This window comes from Terrapene carolina, unplaced genomic scaffold (genome assembly GCF_002925995.2).
Source record: "Terrapene carolina triunguis isolate 2854851 unplaced genomic scaffold, T_m_triunguis-2.0 Scaffold838, whole genome shotgun sequence".
Taxonomy (NCBI): domain Eukaryota; kingdom Metazoa; phylum Chordata; order Testudines; family Emydidae; genus Terrapene; species Terrapene triunguis.
Genome location: NW_020665189.1, coordinates 4,952,870 through 4,970,698, shown reverse-complemented (window position 1 = coordinate 4,970,698; position 17,829 = coordinate 4,952,870). Strand labels below are relative to the sequence as shown.

The 17,829-nt window shown below is 43.3% G+C and overlaps 1 protein-coding gene across 1 annotated transcript in view; it reads right to left on the bottom strand.

Annotated features, from left to right (window-relative positions):
- Positions 1–17,829, bottom strand: part of NRG2 (neuregulin 2) — a 279,171-nt gene that overhangs the window by 12,999 nt on the left and 248,343 nt on the right. The window contains 3 exon segments of the mRNA XM_026660842.1: positions 2,152–2,275; positions 8,186–8,288; positions 16,315–16,338. Coding sequence (XP_026516627.1) covers positions 2,152–2,275; positions 8,186–8,288; positions 16,315–16,338 — 251 coding nt within the window.

Below are 17,829 nucleotides of genomic sequence, written 5' to 3'. Positions count from 1 at the left end.
CTCTGCATGCCCCCTGTGGTGTGGGGTCCCGGGCAATTGCCCTGCTTGCTACCCCTTAACACCATTCTGGCTTTTATATGCATAAAAACAATTGTTGTGGCACAGGTGGGCCGTGGACTTTTTATAGCATGTTGGGGTGGGCCTCAGAAAGAAAAAGGTTGAGAACCCCTGATCATGATGGTCCCTTCTGACCTTAATGTCTACGAGTCTATATATCAAACCATGTAACAAGCACATGATCGCATGTATCTGTGTCCAGTTTAAAGAGCTGAGAAGAACAGCAGCTGCCCAGAAGGTTAAAAAGTAGTGGCTTTTCTGTGGCTCTGTTGTGGGCTCTTCAATATATCAAGGAGAGGCTATATGGGAACTATGAAAGGGCATTGATGAACGTTGAGGGTCTTGGAGACATGGCGCTTAGTCTGTAGACTAAGCAAAGCTTAGTTTTGCAAAGCTTCTTCTGCAGAAAAGGACTAGGGGTTACAGTGGACGAGAAGCTGGATATGAATCAGCAGTGTGCCCTTGTTGCCAAGAAGGTCAACGGCATATTGGGCTGTATTAGTAGGAGCATTGCCAGTAGATCGAGGGAAGTGATTATTCCCCTCTATTCGGCACTGGTGAGGCCACACCTGGAGTATTGTGTCCAGTTTTGGTCCCCCCACTACAGAAGGGATGTGGATAAATTGGAGAGTCCAGTGGAGGGCAACGAAAATTATTAGGGGGCTGGGGCACATGACTTACAAGGAGAGGCTGAGGGAACTGGGGTTATTTAGGCTGCAGAAGAGAAGAGTGAGGGGGGATTTGATAGCAGCCTTCAACTACCTGAAGGGGGGTTCCAAAGAGGATGGAGCTAGGCTGTTCTCAGTGGTGGTAGATGATAGAACAAGAAGCAATGGTCTCAAGTTGCAATGGGGGAGGTCCAGGATGGATATTAGGAAACACTATTTCATTAGGAGGATGGTGAAGCACTGGAATGGGTTACCTAGGGAAGTGGTGGAATCTCCATCCTTAGAGGTTTTTAAGGCCTGGCTTGACAAAGCCTTGGCTGGGATGATTTAGTTGGTGTTGGTCCTGCTTTGAGCAGGGGGTTGGACTAGATGACCTTCTGAGGTCTCTTCCAACCTTAATATTCTATGATTCTATGAATATTTATACCAATGTGGTCCCTGATCTGGCAGTGGTCAACCACAGCTCTTGCATGGATTATTCCTACTCACAGCATAGATTTTGCAAGGTTTTGTGTGGGGCCGCAGCCTGGAAAGGCACTATTGCTGCTTTTTTCAGATTCTCTTTCTGTCTGTATTCATGCCTGTCTATCTACCTAGCTCCCGACTTCTCTGTCTGTGCTTGGCACATGTGCAGCTGACAAGGGACCCATTATACCTGTCTCCAGGAGCCAGCAAGAATTGGCCCATTATGTATCATACACGGGACAACATATAAATGATCACATATAAAAAAATGTTAATACAATGTAAAGGTTGCAAAGCTGAGTACTCAAAAGTTAGGAAATGCTGGAGCGCTGGCACAGGAAAGAATCCCGTCCTGTGTCTTTACTCATCATGGATCTGATTTCCTCCCGCTTTCCTTTTTTTTCAAATGCCCCAAATCAATATAATCACATTCACAGTCCCATTGAATTTAATGGAACTACCCACATGCATTAAACTGAGCATGTGCTTCAGTGCTTTGCTGGATCAGAGCCTATGGTCTTAAATTATGCCCATCAGTGTGGCATCTGAGAACCCCAATGGGACTTATTACCTTGTGCAAAGTGCTACTGATTAGAAGCAACAGTGGCAGAATAAGGCCCGACATAAAGTGTCATGCACATCTAACAGCCTCACCCCCACCAGCCATGTAGTCCATGGTATTTGTAGTGGTCCAGAATGATGCATTCTGGGATATCATCAATGAACAGGAAATACCAGGAGCATTTCACAGAGTGGAAGAGAATTAAATATGATTAGTTCATTCATTCATACATTTCTGTCCTGACCCCAACCCAAATGGTTTTCCACTGAAAAAAAAAACGAATTTCCATTCAATTTCAGCTTTTAACGTCAAATTCTTAATGTTACACCTAAACGAAATCACTGGCTGAAAAATGGCATTCAATACACTTCTGCACTGCCTTATACAAAAGCCACTTACATCAACCATCTGAATTTCCTCTGGATCCAGCTGGGGGTGACTGGGGCCATTGGCAAGGCTCCGGTTTGGATGGGCGGGACACATATTTTGCCGTAAATGGTTATGCATTTGTTTTCGTTGTTTTCTAAAAATGCACAAAGGAGAAATGGATTCATAGAGTTTACTTAGAATTCTAATATCTCCTTGGACTCTTCACACCCAAAGCCCTGTAGGGGAGACAGACAATAAGGAGGACAAGGCCATGCTTCGAATTCATGTCTCGGAGACACTTTCAGCACACTGTGTCTCCGATCAAACTTTGCAGCTTGGTCCCAATTACAAATCTAAGCACTCAAGGGCTGTCTGCGCTGCACAGCTCCTCTAGTGGAAGCAATGGTGGAAACACTATACTATATATATTATACTATAGACACGGGCACTGAAAGCCACTGAAGTTTTAATCCATCATATCATCTAGGCTTACTAGATGACATGATGGCAAAAATGCACGTGGTCTGCCTTTGCTGATGCTCCTCCCATTGCTCCCACTAATGGAGGGCAATGTTGTCATTGCAGACAAGGCCAACGTGAGAAGCCCATGCTTAGATATGGACTGAGCGCTGTCTCTCCAGGTGAGCAGGCTGCGTCTATGCTGGCAAAAGCAGGACCTGGAATTCACTCTGGGTGCCTTCTGATGCAGTTCCACCAATGGCAGCATGGTAGAAACTGAGATAAAGACAGGGCAGCTCAGGAACTTACTGTGTCCTGTCTACACTCTATCTCTCACCCCTGGAGCTCCAGTGCTGGTGATCTATGGCTCCTATTTTTGCCTGTAGACAAGGTCTAGAAGAACGAACATTGCGCAAGTGTCTGATGAGTCAGTAAGGTAAAGTGTGGCCTGGTGGCTGCTCACAGCAAGGCGATTCTGGATGTACAGTGACCAGCTGCTGGTCTACAGAAGGCAAATGTCTGCTTGCCTGGGTTAACCCTTGCAGCATGGTTTCGGAACAAAACCTCCACCTTCTAGCATCCATTTAGCTTGTCTCCACTGCATATCCTGGGCCAATGCCACAGCTGAGAGAAACATGGTCAAAATTCTAAGTATAACACCCCTGAGTTAACTTCTGAAGACTTTACAGAGGGCTAGAGCCACATATGCCTTTAAGGCACAGCCCACAGTAAGGTATGGTATTGGGATGCACCAACCCAGGAAGATCATCAGGATGTGTGTCAGGGCACAGCTGATTCCCACACTGCCCAGGCCCAGCTAACTCAGCCATTGCAGCAGATCAGCAGGGACATGTTCTCATTTCCTTCTCACCCTCTTAGGGACATCGTGCACGCTCAGTGGGGTAGGATTTTTTCCACAGTGTAGATGCGTGAAAACTGACTTAGGACTTCAGGGTTTGTTCCATTATTTCTACCTGGGCAAATGAGAGACGTGTGTTTGAAACCTTCAGTAAGCAAGGGAATATCTGTATTAATAATAAGATTGTTTTGTCCTTTTCACTGAGACTCTCAAACTGATTAAGGCTCACATACCTCCTGCAACGCAGAGAGGTATTATTATCCCCATTTTCAGACGGCGAAAACTAAGGTACGGAGAAGTTACATGAGTTCCCTATAGCGGCCTCACAGCAAATCAGAGTCAAAGTGATAACTCTCCGCCTTCAAGCCTACCGCTGTGTGATACAAGCCAATGTGTGACAAATGGTCGCAAAGTGGAACACCTGGGTTTTGTTGCATGTCGCACCATAATGGACAGGTTATAATGGTGAAACTCACTTTTAAAGATGTTTCCTCCCTCTGTGAATTAAATAAACTAATACTTTTGAAAAAGAAAATTCACAGTTTCGTAGATTCCAGAATGGACCATGGCAGTCATCTTAGTCCAACTGTCTATATAACACAGGTCAGAGAACTTCCCCAAAATAATTCCTAGAGCAGATCTTTTATAAAAACATCCAATCTGGATTGAAAAATTGACAGTGATGGAGAATCCCCCATGACCCTTGGTCAATTATTCCAATGGTTGATTATCCTCACGGGTAACATTTTACACCTCACTTCCAGTCTGAATTTGTCTAGGTTCAGCTTCCAGCCTCTAGCTTCAACTTTCAGCTATGTGCAATCACGAGAACTCACTATGTGGGCTGTCAATGAGGTCTGATCCCTGGACCTTCAGACCTCTACACCTGAGCTAAAGGAGCGACTGTTATCTTCTGTGAGGAGCAGCAACTGAAGGGGGACCGAGGTGCACACACTTTGCTAACAGGTTGTACAGCCATTTTCTAGACAGCAGCAGAATGCTGGGAATCAGGAATGCTGGGTTCTATTGCCGGCTCTGGGAGAGGAGTGTGGCTAGTGGTTAGAGCAGTGTTTGGTTAGAGAAGGCCAGTCAGGCACATAGATCTGGCATATTAATTAGGCAAGGCGGTGTGGTTTTGAATGAGACTTGGGTTTGCATATTAGAGACCTGTGTTCTATGCCCAGTTTTGCCTACAATGATCTCGTGCAACCTCTCAGTTAACTTATTTGTAAAATGGAGGGAATTGCATTTGATTGTCTTCTAGGAAAGCTTATGAAGCCTTGCTCAACAGTAATTATTATGAAATCCACTGAAATATAACCAAGCGTCAGCAGAGATGAGACCAAGAGTACTTGTGGCACATTAGAAACTAACAAATTTATTTGAGCATAAGCTTTCGTGGGCTCCAGCCCACTTCATCGGATGCATAGAATGGAACACACGGAAAGAAGATATTTATACATACAGAGAACATGAAAGGGTGGAAGTAGCCATACCAACTGTAAGAGGCCAATCAATTGAGATGAGCTATCATCAGCAGGAGAAAAAAAACCTTTGAAGTGATAATCGAGATGACCCATAGAAGGTGTGAGGATACTTAACATGGGGAAATAGATTCAATTAGTGTAATGACCCAACCATTCCCAGTCTCTGTTTAAACCTAAGTTAATTGTATCTAATTTGCATATTAATTCAAGTTCAGCAGTCTCTCTTTGGAGTCTGTTTTTGAAGTTTTTTGTTGCAAAATTGCCACCTTCAAGTCTGTCACTGAGTGGTTAGAGAGGTTGAAGTGTTCTCCCACTGGTTTTTGAATGTTATGATTCCTGATGTCAGATTTATGTCCATTTATTCTTTTGTGTAGAGATTGTCCGGTTTGGCCAATGTATGTGGCAGAGGGGCATTTCTGGCACATGATGGCATATATCACGTTGGTAGATGTGCAGGTGAACGAGCCCCTGATGGTGTGGCTGATGTGATTAGGTCCTATGACGGTGTCACTTGAATAGATATGTGGACAGAGTTGGCATCGGGCTTTGTTGCAAGGATAGGTTCCTGGGTTAGTGTTTATGTTGTATGGTGTGCGGTTGCTGGTGAGTATTTGCTTCAGGTTGGGAGGCTGTCTGTAAGCAAGGACTGGCTTGTCTCCCAAGATCTGTGAGAGTGAGGGATCATCTTTCAGGATAGGTTGTAGATCTTTGATGATGCGCTGGAGAGGTTTCAGTTGGTGGTTGAAGGTGACAGCTAGTGGCGTTCTGTTATTTTCTTTGTTGGGCCTGTCCTGTAGTAGGTGACTTTTGGGTACTCTTCTGGCTCTGTCAAGTTGGAATATGAACAAGAGGCTGCTAGGCAGCTCTCTAACTCCACATTCTACAGGCCATTATCCTCTGATCCCACTGAGGATTACCAAAAGAAACTACACCATCTGCTCAAGAAACTCCCTGAAAAAGCACAGGAACAGATCTGTACAGACACATGCCTAAAACCCCGACCAGGTGTATTCTATTTGCTACCCAAGATCCATAAATCTGGAAATCCTGGATGCCCCATCATCTCAAGCTTTGGCACCCTAACAGCAGGATTGTCTGGCTATGTAGACTCTCTCCTCAGGCCCCACGCTACCAGCACTCCCAGCTATCTTCGAGACACCACTGACTTCCTGAGGAAACTACAATCCATTGGTGATCTTCCAGAAAACACCATCCTGGCCACTATGGATGTAGAAGCCCTCTACACCAACATTCCACACAAAGATGGACTACAAGCCACAGGGATAGTATCCCCGATAATATCATGGCAAACCTGGTGGCTGAACTTTGTGACTTTGTCCTCACCCACAACTATTTCACATTTGGGGACAATATATACCTTCAAGTCAGTGGCACTGCTATGGGTACCTGCATGGCCCCACAGTATGCCAATATTTTTATGGATGACTTAGAACAACGCTTCCTTAGCTCTCGTCCCCTAATGCCCCTACTCTACTTGCGCTACATTGATGACATCTTCATCATCTGGACCCATGGAAAAGAAGCCCTCGAGGAATTCCACCATGATTTTAAAAATTTCCATCCCACCATCAACCTCAGCCTAGACCAATCCACACAAGCAGTCCATTTCCTAGACACTACTGTGCTAATAAGCGATGGTCACATAAACACCACCCTATACCGGAAACCTACTGACCGCTATACTTACCTACATGCCTCCAGCTTCCATTCAGGACACACCACACGATCCATTGTCTACAGCCAAGCTCTAAGATACAACCTATTTGCTCCAATCCCTCAGACAGAGATAAACACCTACAAGATCTCTATCAAGCATTCTTAAAACTACAATACCCACCTGCTGAAGTGAAAAAACAGATTGACAGAGCCAGAAGAGTACCCAGAAGTCACCTACTACAGGACAGGCCCAACAAAGAAAATAACAGAACGCCACTAGCCGTCACCTTCAGCCCCCAACTAAAACCTCTCCAGCGCATCATCAAAGATCTACAACCTATCCTGAAAGATGATCCCTCACTCTCACAGATCTTGGGAGACAGGCCAGTCCTTGCTTACAGACAGCCTCCCAACCTGAAGCAAATACTCACCAGCAACCGCACACCATACAACATAAACACTAACCCAGGAACCTATCCTTGCAACAAAGCCCGATGCCAACTCTGTCCACATACCTATTCAAGTGACACCATCATAGGACCTAATCACATCAGCCACACCATCAGGGGCTCGTTCACCTGCACATCTACCAACGTGATATATGCCATCATGTGCCAGAAATGCCCCTCTGCCATATACATTGGCCAAACCGGACAATCTCTACACAAAAGAATAAATGGACACAAATCTGACATCAGGAATCATAACATTCAAAAACCAGTGGGAGAACACTTCAACCTCTCTAACCACTCAGTGACAGACTTGAAGGTGGCAATTTTGCAACAAAAAACTTCAAAAACAGACTCCAAAGAGAGACTGCTGAACTTGAATTAATATGCAAATTAGATACAATTAACTTAGGTTTAAACAGAGACTGGGAATGGTTGGGTCATTGCACTAATTGAATCTATTTCCCCATGTTAAGTATCCTCACACCTTCTATGGGTCATCTCGATTATCACTTCAAAGGTTTTTTTTCTCCTGCTGATGATAGCTCATCTCAATTGATTGGCCTCTTACAGTTGGTATGGCTACTTTCACCCTTTCATGTTCTCTGTATGTATAAATATCTTCTGTGTGTTCCATTCCATGCATCCGATGAAGTGGGCTGGAGCCCACGAAAGCTTATGCTCAAATAAATTTGTTAGTCTCTAAGGTGCCACAAGTACTCCTGTTCTTTTTGCGGATACAGACTAACACGGCTGCTACTCTGAGAGATGAGACCAGAAGTCATGGTCACCTAGGTCCCAGCCTAATGGATTTTTCCCATTGCTACAGGGAGTCTTGTTTTCTCATCCACAGGACATTGCCTGGCTTAGCAAAATGGAGTTGATTCAGCTGAAATGCAGAATAACCCGCACAATCTGGTACCCCTACGAGCTCTAAACAGGGTCAGGCATAGAGAGAGTTTTGACTTCCACTCCCCTGCCCTATTAGACCTTGCATTTTCTCTGCTGTAAGTGAGAAGCACAGTACAGCATCTCCTTTGAGTATTATCTTATGTCAGTAAGTGCCATAGCTAGAAGTGTGAACCCAAAGCTTGAATATTGCTGTTAGATTTGACTTGTTTGCCGGTACTCACTTGGTTTTACAGTAAGCGACCACACATACTATTCCAACCACAAGCAATGCAACGCAGATCCCAGTGATGGTTAAAACTCTCTTCTGATAGAGCTCTTCAGCTTCTGCAAAGGTTAGAAAAATATACTAATTAAAAACGTACTCCAGTGAAAATAATGTGTTCTGAACACACAAATAGCAGCAGAATCCAACCCATGTAGACTAGTCATCAGCAGATCTCAAAGTGTTCCATGGTCCAGTTCTGATAAGCACCCAAAGGCTTGGATGATTATCCCAAACCTCCCCAAACACATCGAGATCTCCTACCATTCTCTCCTCCTCTTCTCATGGCTTCCTCCTTCTGCCCAGTAATCCCTCCCTTCTGAACCCCAGCAAACTTATCATTGGCCCCTCTCCTCCCCTATAACAGCTCTGTGACCTCTAGTCCATGATCTCCAATAGTCCCACAACTCTTCTCTTTCCTTTCCAGCAGATTCCCCAGGTGCCTTGCTAATCCAATAAACAGGACCCTGACCATACCCACTGAGACAATCAGGGTCCAGACACTCCAAGGGGAAAACGGAGGGTCTGAACCCCAAAGAATAAGCAACTGAACCAACTGGTTGTATACAATGTTATTGTGTATACAAATATGTCAAGTCAGGTCGTTATGAAAGCTTGTGATGTTCTAACTTGATGGTCCTTAGGAGATACATAGACAGACTGGGATTAGAAATGTATGTAATTATGAATCTAGACTACTATGCTCATTTCCAGAACTACAATTTCAAGCACACCTCACAACAGAGATGGGCTCCTCTTAAACCAGTTGTTTACACAGAACTTACTTCAAGTACCCGTCCATTGTCCAGCCAGGAAGAGACAATGGTGGACCATTAGCATGAATGGGAAAACACTGAAACAACTTGAAATAAAAAAACAAACAAATCCCAGTCTTGGAAAACTGAGGCTAAGTCTACACTTAAACCACTACAGTGGGACAGCTGTACTGCTTCAGTGTAACTACCCCCTGCAATGACAAGGATGACCAGATGTCCCGATTTTATAGGGACAGTCCCGATATTCGGGGATTTCTCTTATATAGGTGCCTATTACCCCCCACCCCCATCCTGATTTTTCACACTTGCTATCTGGTCACCCTAGCAATGATGGGAGAGGTTCTCTGGTCACTGTAGCTAACCCACGTCCCTGAGATGTGGTAGCTAGGTCGAAGGAAGAATTCTTGCATTGACCTACCGCTGTCTACACTGGGGGCTAGGTCAGCTTAAGTACGTACCTCGGGGTGTGGATTTTTCACACCTTTGAGTGACATGGCTGGGTCGACTTAATTTTTTAATGTAGACCCAACCTAAGAGAGGAAGAATTTCCCCTCCATGAATCACCATAGTCTGAGAGAAAGACAAAAAAACTGCAATCCCTTAAGGGAGAGGGGTTTTGAAGTGAAGGACACCCAAAAACTGAGGACCAGCATCTAAGTGAAGTGCATGTCTTGGTCAGAGAGCATGCTGGGAAACTGTTCAGTGGGAATAGGTAACTTGTATTATAAAAGGGAAATTAGCTATTACAGACATGTAGAGCCTGAGATTGTGCCTTTATGTTTGTTTTCTGGGTAACCTGAGATGGATTTGGGGGGACTTGGGACCAGAAGGGGATGCTGAGGTCACCCTTATGCTTGTAGGCTGGCTACTGGGAGATTCCCCACACAGGTTCAAATCCTGCCAACTCTTTTGGGCACCACCCAGACCAGTAAGGGGTTCTGTCACTACCTGCCCTGTAACTTGGGGGGCCTAATGCTAGGCTGCCATGGCTCAGAGCTCTGACACCAGTAGCCAGCCTATGAGTGTACTTTTTCACCCTGGCTTCCACCAGTCTAGTAACCCCTGACACGGTGACCTCAACAGCCCTTCAGTGCCAAGTCCCCCCAAATCTGTTTCCCCAAGTTCTTAACTACCCAACACTTGTATTTTTCCCCTCTAGTTCGTCACCCCCAATGGAGTGAAACCAGCGCCCAGCTATCAGTTCACTTTGCCACACACTCCACACACAACAGAGACCTGGTGGGAATAAAAATATTACAGAATATTGCCAGAACATTACAAGCTTTCATAAAAGACCTGACACAACACATTTTTATACACAGTAATATCAGATACAACCAGTTGATTCAATTGCTTATTCTTTGGGGTTCAGAACCTCTGTTCTTCCTTTGGGGTGTCTGGACTCCGATTGTCACACCCATGCTCACACATATATACACTGATCCTTCGATGGCCCCATCACAAGGTCCAGCATATCTCTCTCTGCTGGACTCAGGACTGCTTTTTTTCTTGCAGCAACTGCTTGCTATAGGTCCTAGAGTTATTCCATAACCACAACTTCTGATGCACAAAAGCACACAGATGCTGAAAGGAAAAACTTTTAAATAATCAAAGGTTGGGTGGGCATGGAGGAGAGGTGGTTTGGCTATTGGAAGACAGGGAGGGGACAGAGTATTGAAAATCCAGTAACCAATAACAGCAGTGGATTTTTTTAATGAAATCCTGAGAAGTAATCTAATTAATTTTTCAACCCAAACAGTAACACAGATTCATCTCAGTTAATCCTCTTGGCAATTGTGGTCCAGGAATGAGTTGTATCATGGGACACTGCATGGTCTCAACCACACTGCACAACTCACATACACTTGAGAAATTAAACTGAACTTCATCAGTGATCTAGTGTTTCTATTAAGATATGGCTGTAACGAGCAGGAGAGATCCATAGTTATTTGTAATGGAAGACTTTTCAGCGCCAATGAAATCAGTCACTTGCAACAGATTAACAGCACACTCTTGGAGAGAAGTAATTTATCCAAACTGATCAGGTCAGTAAAACTGTTCAGGATGGAGTCAGGGGAAAAGCTAAGATTCAGATTGCCTCAACTTAGTTCAACCCAAATATCCTCAACCAATCACATGGCTAGGGGCATTTATTCTTCTTGTATGAATACAGTAGGCCAAGCTCTGCCCTCAGTTACATGGGTGCAGATCCACTGAAATCAATGGAGTAACTGGATTTCCAACTGCATAACTGAGAGAAAAATTTGGCCCACTATATCATCTTGTGAACCCGATGGGAGGAAGAACCAAAAAAAGATTTGTACCATGAATAAGTCAATATGCCCCAATAGCATGTATTATTTATACAGCATTCCGGGTTGTTGGGGTTTGTCCCTTAATTAGCATTCTCTAGAACATTTTCTTATAGAAATTAGGCAAGAAAAACCCAGCTGAAGTTGTTAGGGTGGATTGTTCCACCAGGAGACACTAAGTGCCCTCACTACACTATATCTGGTATCCCCAGCAACTGCAAAGCTATAGGAGGTAAAACCAGAAGGAAAGTAAGAATGGCATCAGGTGCTAGGAATGCTAGAGTCATCTCCTGGTAGTAGGATAAAAAGTATTTAAGAAAAGGCTAAGAGAAAATAATTTGGGATTTGAGCCTGTCTTAGCCCACCACTTTTGGAAGTACCTAATATAGAAAAGATTATTCTCTTTCTGAGGGTCCAAACAGGAGAAAAACAGCAGTAGTTATTTGAGAAGCCAGAGAGTGTCAAAATCCACCTGGTTTTGTTTCTTTTTACCAACGTGTAAAAATAAATCATAAATATTTCACTTTGTTCACTGTGAACATTCGTTCTAAAGCAGTGATCCAAAAAGGGGGGGAATCTCCATTCACTCCACTCTGCACTGTAAACCTCTATGACACAGGCTGCACATGTCCTGCATGTTAAGCTTCTGCTGAACTGAACACGGGTTCTGGGTAGGGAATGAATGCAATATACACAGCTATTCACACTTCAGGCCAGAGAGGAGACTTTTAGCATAGTCGTTATTACAGGTGACAAGAATAGAGAATTTCTTACCTATTCTGTCCTTTCTGCATCTTAGTTCCACCACTACAGGCATCTTCCTTCAACATTCATTAGAGAGGATGACATCAAGAATCTCCCAAGCTTTGGTGCCTCCATGTGCATTCCTTGGCCAATACTGGGTTAGGGTAGTGTGTCCTCTGAGGAGCAATTCATCAAGTTCCTCCTCAACTGGGATAAAATTTACCCCTATGCAGACGGCCAGCCCAAACCTTCTTCACTAGCCCTAAAGGGTTACGGTGGGACCTAAATGGTGCTGAGGTCCTGTGCTGACCCTTTGCACAGAGGTGATTTGTTTCACTTGTGATGCAGACTCATACTGATGATTTGTTGTTGGAGCATGCGGTCTGATCTGATGTTCTCTGGCCTCCCCATTACGTCAAATCATCATATGTCCTCTTTTGGGAAGAACTCACATTTGGATTGGGATGTTTAGCTCAGCTTTTTTGCTTTCCCCTTCCCTGTATTTTTGCCTGGTGGGGAACGCTGTGCATATTCTGTACTGGTGGAAACATGGAAAGGGAGAGCTGCACCTTTCCACGCCTGGATTTCATCAGTATAGCCCCTCTCACTCAGTCAAACAGTCCAAGTTCTCCAGTTCAATCATGTTGTTGTTGGAATCATTAATGCAAATGTACATTCCATCTTGGGAGGTCATCAAACTTGAGAAATACAAGCGGGGCCATGACCTGACTGGAGGGGACCAAAGATTGGGAGATTTTCATTGTCAGTGTCTATAACTCTAGTGTGACTAATGGTGAAGGAGGAGCTACTGTACTGTCACAACTGGAAGTACAAGCACAAAAACAACAGGGACAGCTAAAATAGACAAGAAGCATGATTTTATTTCGCTGAGGTGAGCAGTGCTCTACAGGCCTCAGGCATTGCTCACCTCACAAATAGGAAACATTACTCTTTTGAGCTGTCAGGACCGGCTGCCCCAATCTCAGAAATGCAATATAAACCTCCCTTCAGTGGATTTTGTGAACCAATTCTAGTTGACGTAATCAAATTTTTAGCATTTAATTTTGAAAAAAACAGCAAATTCATTTAGATTTTAGTCAGCTCTAAAAAATTATGGATGGCTTAACAAGATACCTTTGTGGATCTTAGTGTAGAGTTAACTCTATTTGGGAGCAGCTCAGAAAGTTCTGACAGTCTCTTTTTCACAGTTGGTATTATGAATTCCATACAGACAGCAAGCAATCTGTTCTCCATTTGATCGCTGTCGTGGAGTATTGCATGTGCAAAGGCCGAGCCTGAGTTTTGAGAGATTTAATACAAATTTGCCAAAGCAGCTAGATGTGATTTTTATTGCTTGTGGATGAATCTGTTCAGGATTTTTTCTGCTGGGTGAACATATTTGTTCATAGTGGCAGGGAAAGGAGGGGGAAAGTGATCCGGTTCTACCTTGAAACCAGGTAAAATGATACTTTCATAGAGAATTTTCACTATTCACAATTTTTGCTGCAAAAATGTTATTTTTTTCAGATGCAAACCCTGCCTTTATTTAATGGAAAAAAGGAGGGATAGTGGTGGGGGAGGAAAAACTACCAAATGAGTTAGTTTTTCCTCCACAACTTTCATCTATACTGCAACCCTTTTTCCCATGAATCAAATCCCAAACTCACTGTGCAGCACAATTCAATGCATGACTGTTGAAAATAATCTAGGTTGGCTCCACGAAGTCTCATTAAATTGATGGCTGATAACATAATCCCTTCATGTTACATAAACTCACTGGGACAGTGACAGAAAGAAAATAATGTAAATATCTATACAATGATTTTATGTTTAATTTATATTATAAGATCTTTGTGGTAGGGCCAGTCAATGTTTGTCTCTAAAGTGCCATGCACACCTGTGATGCTATAACAATTAATAAATAATAGTCATCATCATCATTCTAAAACAATGACATTATGGACAAATCATTTAATGTCAAGTAATGCAGACACAGTCACAGTTCCAGCCATGGGTACTACAGCAAACACATGGAAAGTGAAGAATGGATGAAGTAGAGAAGACAGCTAAAGATCCAGCATATTAATGTTTATTGCCTAATAATGAGACTGGGAATGGACAAGGAAAACAAGACAGAAGTAAACTAAAAAGGGATGTCAAAAATCCTCAATTCTAAATGTTATTTAAAAGTGTATTTGTAAAAGCAGCACCAATTTCTCTATAATTCCTTCTCCAAAATGAACTCACTTTCTGTAGCACAGAACTGCCTGCTGGGAGGATGTGAATCAGTCTTGGCAGGCTGGTTCTGGGCTACTCTGGAGCAGAGGCTACTACCTGTGCCGAATTCTGCTCAGTGTTGTGGCAGTTTGGAAAGGTGGACAAATATCCATTGGGGGCTGTGCTGAAACCACCAAACCCCTTTGCACTGGGAGCCCGATCTAAACGGGTGCTGACCCTCTTTTGCAAGATCCCCAGTCCCACCATTTCCATTCAAACCAGTGGGAGTTGGGAGCACCCAGGACCAGACCCTGGGGAAGAAAGGATTTGGGTCCCTGGGAGACAAAGCCCACTCTCATTACGCTAGTGTCTAGTGATTGGCACCGGATAGCTGAGAAAAGACTTCAGTCCCTGGACGCCAGAGGTGAGCAGCTCATGCCCCAGTGAGCCCATCAAATGAAATTAAAGTGTCTTAACCATGTAGGTCTGCTCTGTGCTATACTGAGCTAACATATCTCTCTGGCTGCACTGAATCTGGACTAAAGATATATAAGCAGAGGGAAAAACAGTTCAGGGCACTTATCAGATCCCCTGTGGATCTCTGTGTGCACAGCTGGACACCATATTGCTCAAAGGAAGACATTCACTTAGAAAGGATGCAACACAAGGCAACAGCAGGTCTCAGGGATCTGCAGGAAGCGATAAAGGAAGTGTTTACAGAATGGAGGTAGCTTTTACTGGAAATTTAAACCAAATTCTGCTCTCAGTTACCCAAGCATAACCCCACTGAAGCCAATGTGGTTACATGGGTGCAACCGTGAGAACAATATGGCCCCTGGAGGAATGTGAGAGAGGTTTGCAAAGAGGCATCAGCATAGTCAGCAGGCCAAATCCTGCTGTCTTAACCAACCAAAACTGCACTGGGAGTTTTGACTGAGTAAGAACTTGAGGCAATATGATGCCATCCATTTTTACGCCAGCTCCTTCAATACAGAAACATGGTATGGCCCTGAATAAGGACTGTGGGCCTTGGCTCTTTATGGTTTTACACACTGAGCAAATGGCAATGTAAAAAATAGGGGTAAACAGAGAACTGTGCCAGAACTATGCCACACACAGAAAACAAATGAGGGGGGACGCAGTACAAGGGAATATGACTGCAGCACAAAACGTGAACTCAAGAGACCCCTGCACTGTACTGCTGGAGAGAGAGTTAAGGGGAATGCAGGACAAAAGAGCGGCATTATGATCACCTAGAAAGGAGCCATGTGTTTGGCCAAATGGGGTTTTCCTGTTCCTAAAATTATCTAATGGTAAAATTTTCAAAAGCTTGTAAGTCACTAAGACTCAGATCCTTTAATACCTTTGAGGGTCTGGGCCTAAGGTGCTTTTGAAAACGTTAGCCTATATTCCTTGAGCTACATCAATGCTCAATGAAGTCAATGGAAAGACACTCCCCAATTGACTTCACTACACTTCCAGGATAATTCAGCTGACTTGAATTGATTTACCTCTTGAAACCAATTTCTTTCAAACCAAGCACATATTTTGTGAGAAAAGCATGACTCTGACCCCCCACTACACTCTCCTTGATTTCAATGGGAGAGCTACATGCAGAACGACTCCAGAATCACGCCCTTCTTGTTCCCCAGTGGCCTAAATTCTAGACTTTCTGTTACTGGAATATTTGTCCATTACCAAGCTACATTTGCTGGTCACCTTTCAAACTAACACAAACCCCAGCTCTTCAAGTTAAATACAGAAAAAAGATTTGCAGTGAGGAGACATATAACAAATTAGTATTCCAGTAATGCCTTGCACATAGTGCTTCTTAGCATGACAAAGAAAAATGTGCTGCTACAAATACATGTGTATTTTTATAGGTTCACATTTGGGTTTTTTTGATCCAAATATCTTTCTGGGTGCCAGTAAAAAGAGCAGAACAGCTGATTTTTTAATCATCCCATCAAAGCCGTAATGTTAAGGACTGTGGGCAACTCTTAATGGCTTCTGATTAACAATGAATGGTTGTTCCATACCCTTTAATTCAAATCCAAGATGCTCTGCCAATGCAGAAAGAGGACAAGGAAGAGAAAGAAAAAAAGAAAAACAGGTCTGTCAAAGATTTCTGAATATACAAAATATATACACACTGCGTGGTTAAAGCAGGTTAGCTTTTCCTATTCATTGTCTCAGTAGCAGTAACTAGGAACACAACGTATGCATTAATATGTTTTTAATTCCCACAAGAGGTATTGCTCCATGTAAAGAAATGTTCAAAGAGATAGCAATGGTAGTTAATCATGAATTCTCTAGAGATGAGACATGTCTGTTAGTACCTGAGATGGAATTCAGCTTTTAGTTGGAATAAACGTACACAGTTGGGAGACATATCCTGACACCAGAAAGGCCAGCATACATAGCTGCTGCAAGGATCTTGTAAAACTGTCTCCTGAACTTGCACGCCCGGAGTAGGCACTCGTCAATTTCACAAGCCTTTCCGGATGTGCAGGCCTTCAAACAGTTCCAAGCAAAAAGATACAAACTATTATCCTTAATTAATGAGGAGACTTCTGTGCACATAGTCTGAAGTCTGATCTCCGATACACAGGTGCATCCTGCAACACGGCTTTTAAAATCCACTGACATGCATGTTGACAGTGCACGTCTATTGGCTATAGTAGCTCTTACAGGGGTGTAGTTCATTGTGTATGTGCTGTACATAATTAATTATGCAAATATGTAGCTGCTTGTGCAAGACAACAATCCCTGAGAATCTAAAAATCAGAATTGTTCTCAAAGTTTCTTTGACGTTTATACTCTTCCACCTTTGACATACACTGTGACCTTGCTTTCATTAGAAAGAACAGGAGTAGTGCTGAATTAAACAAAAATCTGATCATATACCATTGAAACTTCAAATTAGTTAAAAATAAGAAAGCAATTTATGTTGGAGAGATATTGCTGAGAGAAATACAGTTTACTTAATAGCCCAACAATGCAGTTAAACTGAAAATATTCAAAATAGCTGAGAGTTTCTGTATATTATCACACCCAACGGGTGTTGATGGTTTAGCCTTATACAGGAAAACACCTATATGCATCAACAGCAGTCTTGCCTGCATGAACATTCAGACCCTGTATATACATCGTTGCATATAAAGCAGAGGCCACCATACACAAAACATGATCATTCCTAATTTGTGGATGTGAATGTTATTATGCTCCAATTTCCACAGTAACCAGTTTTGTGGTAGAGAAAGACAAGTGTTTCTCTGCGATTGTACTGAACTTTGGGGGATTAGCACTAACCCTCATGGACTACAGTAATAGTCTCATCTAAAGCAGGTTCCTCTTTTATGCTCCATTTTTGAGTATTTTGCCATTTCCTTACCTCAGAGCCTCATTCTTCCCTGCTTTGCATTTTGAGTCACCATTTATACCCGGCCAAAGGGAGTGCAAAATGCTGCCATCTGGTAGCATTTCACAACCACTTTGCACAGGTATAAAAGACAACACAAGATGGAAGGGCAGAAGAGAAACGGACCCAACTA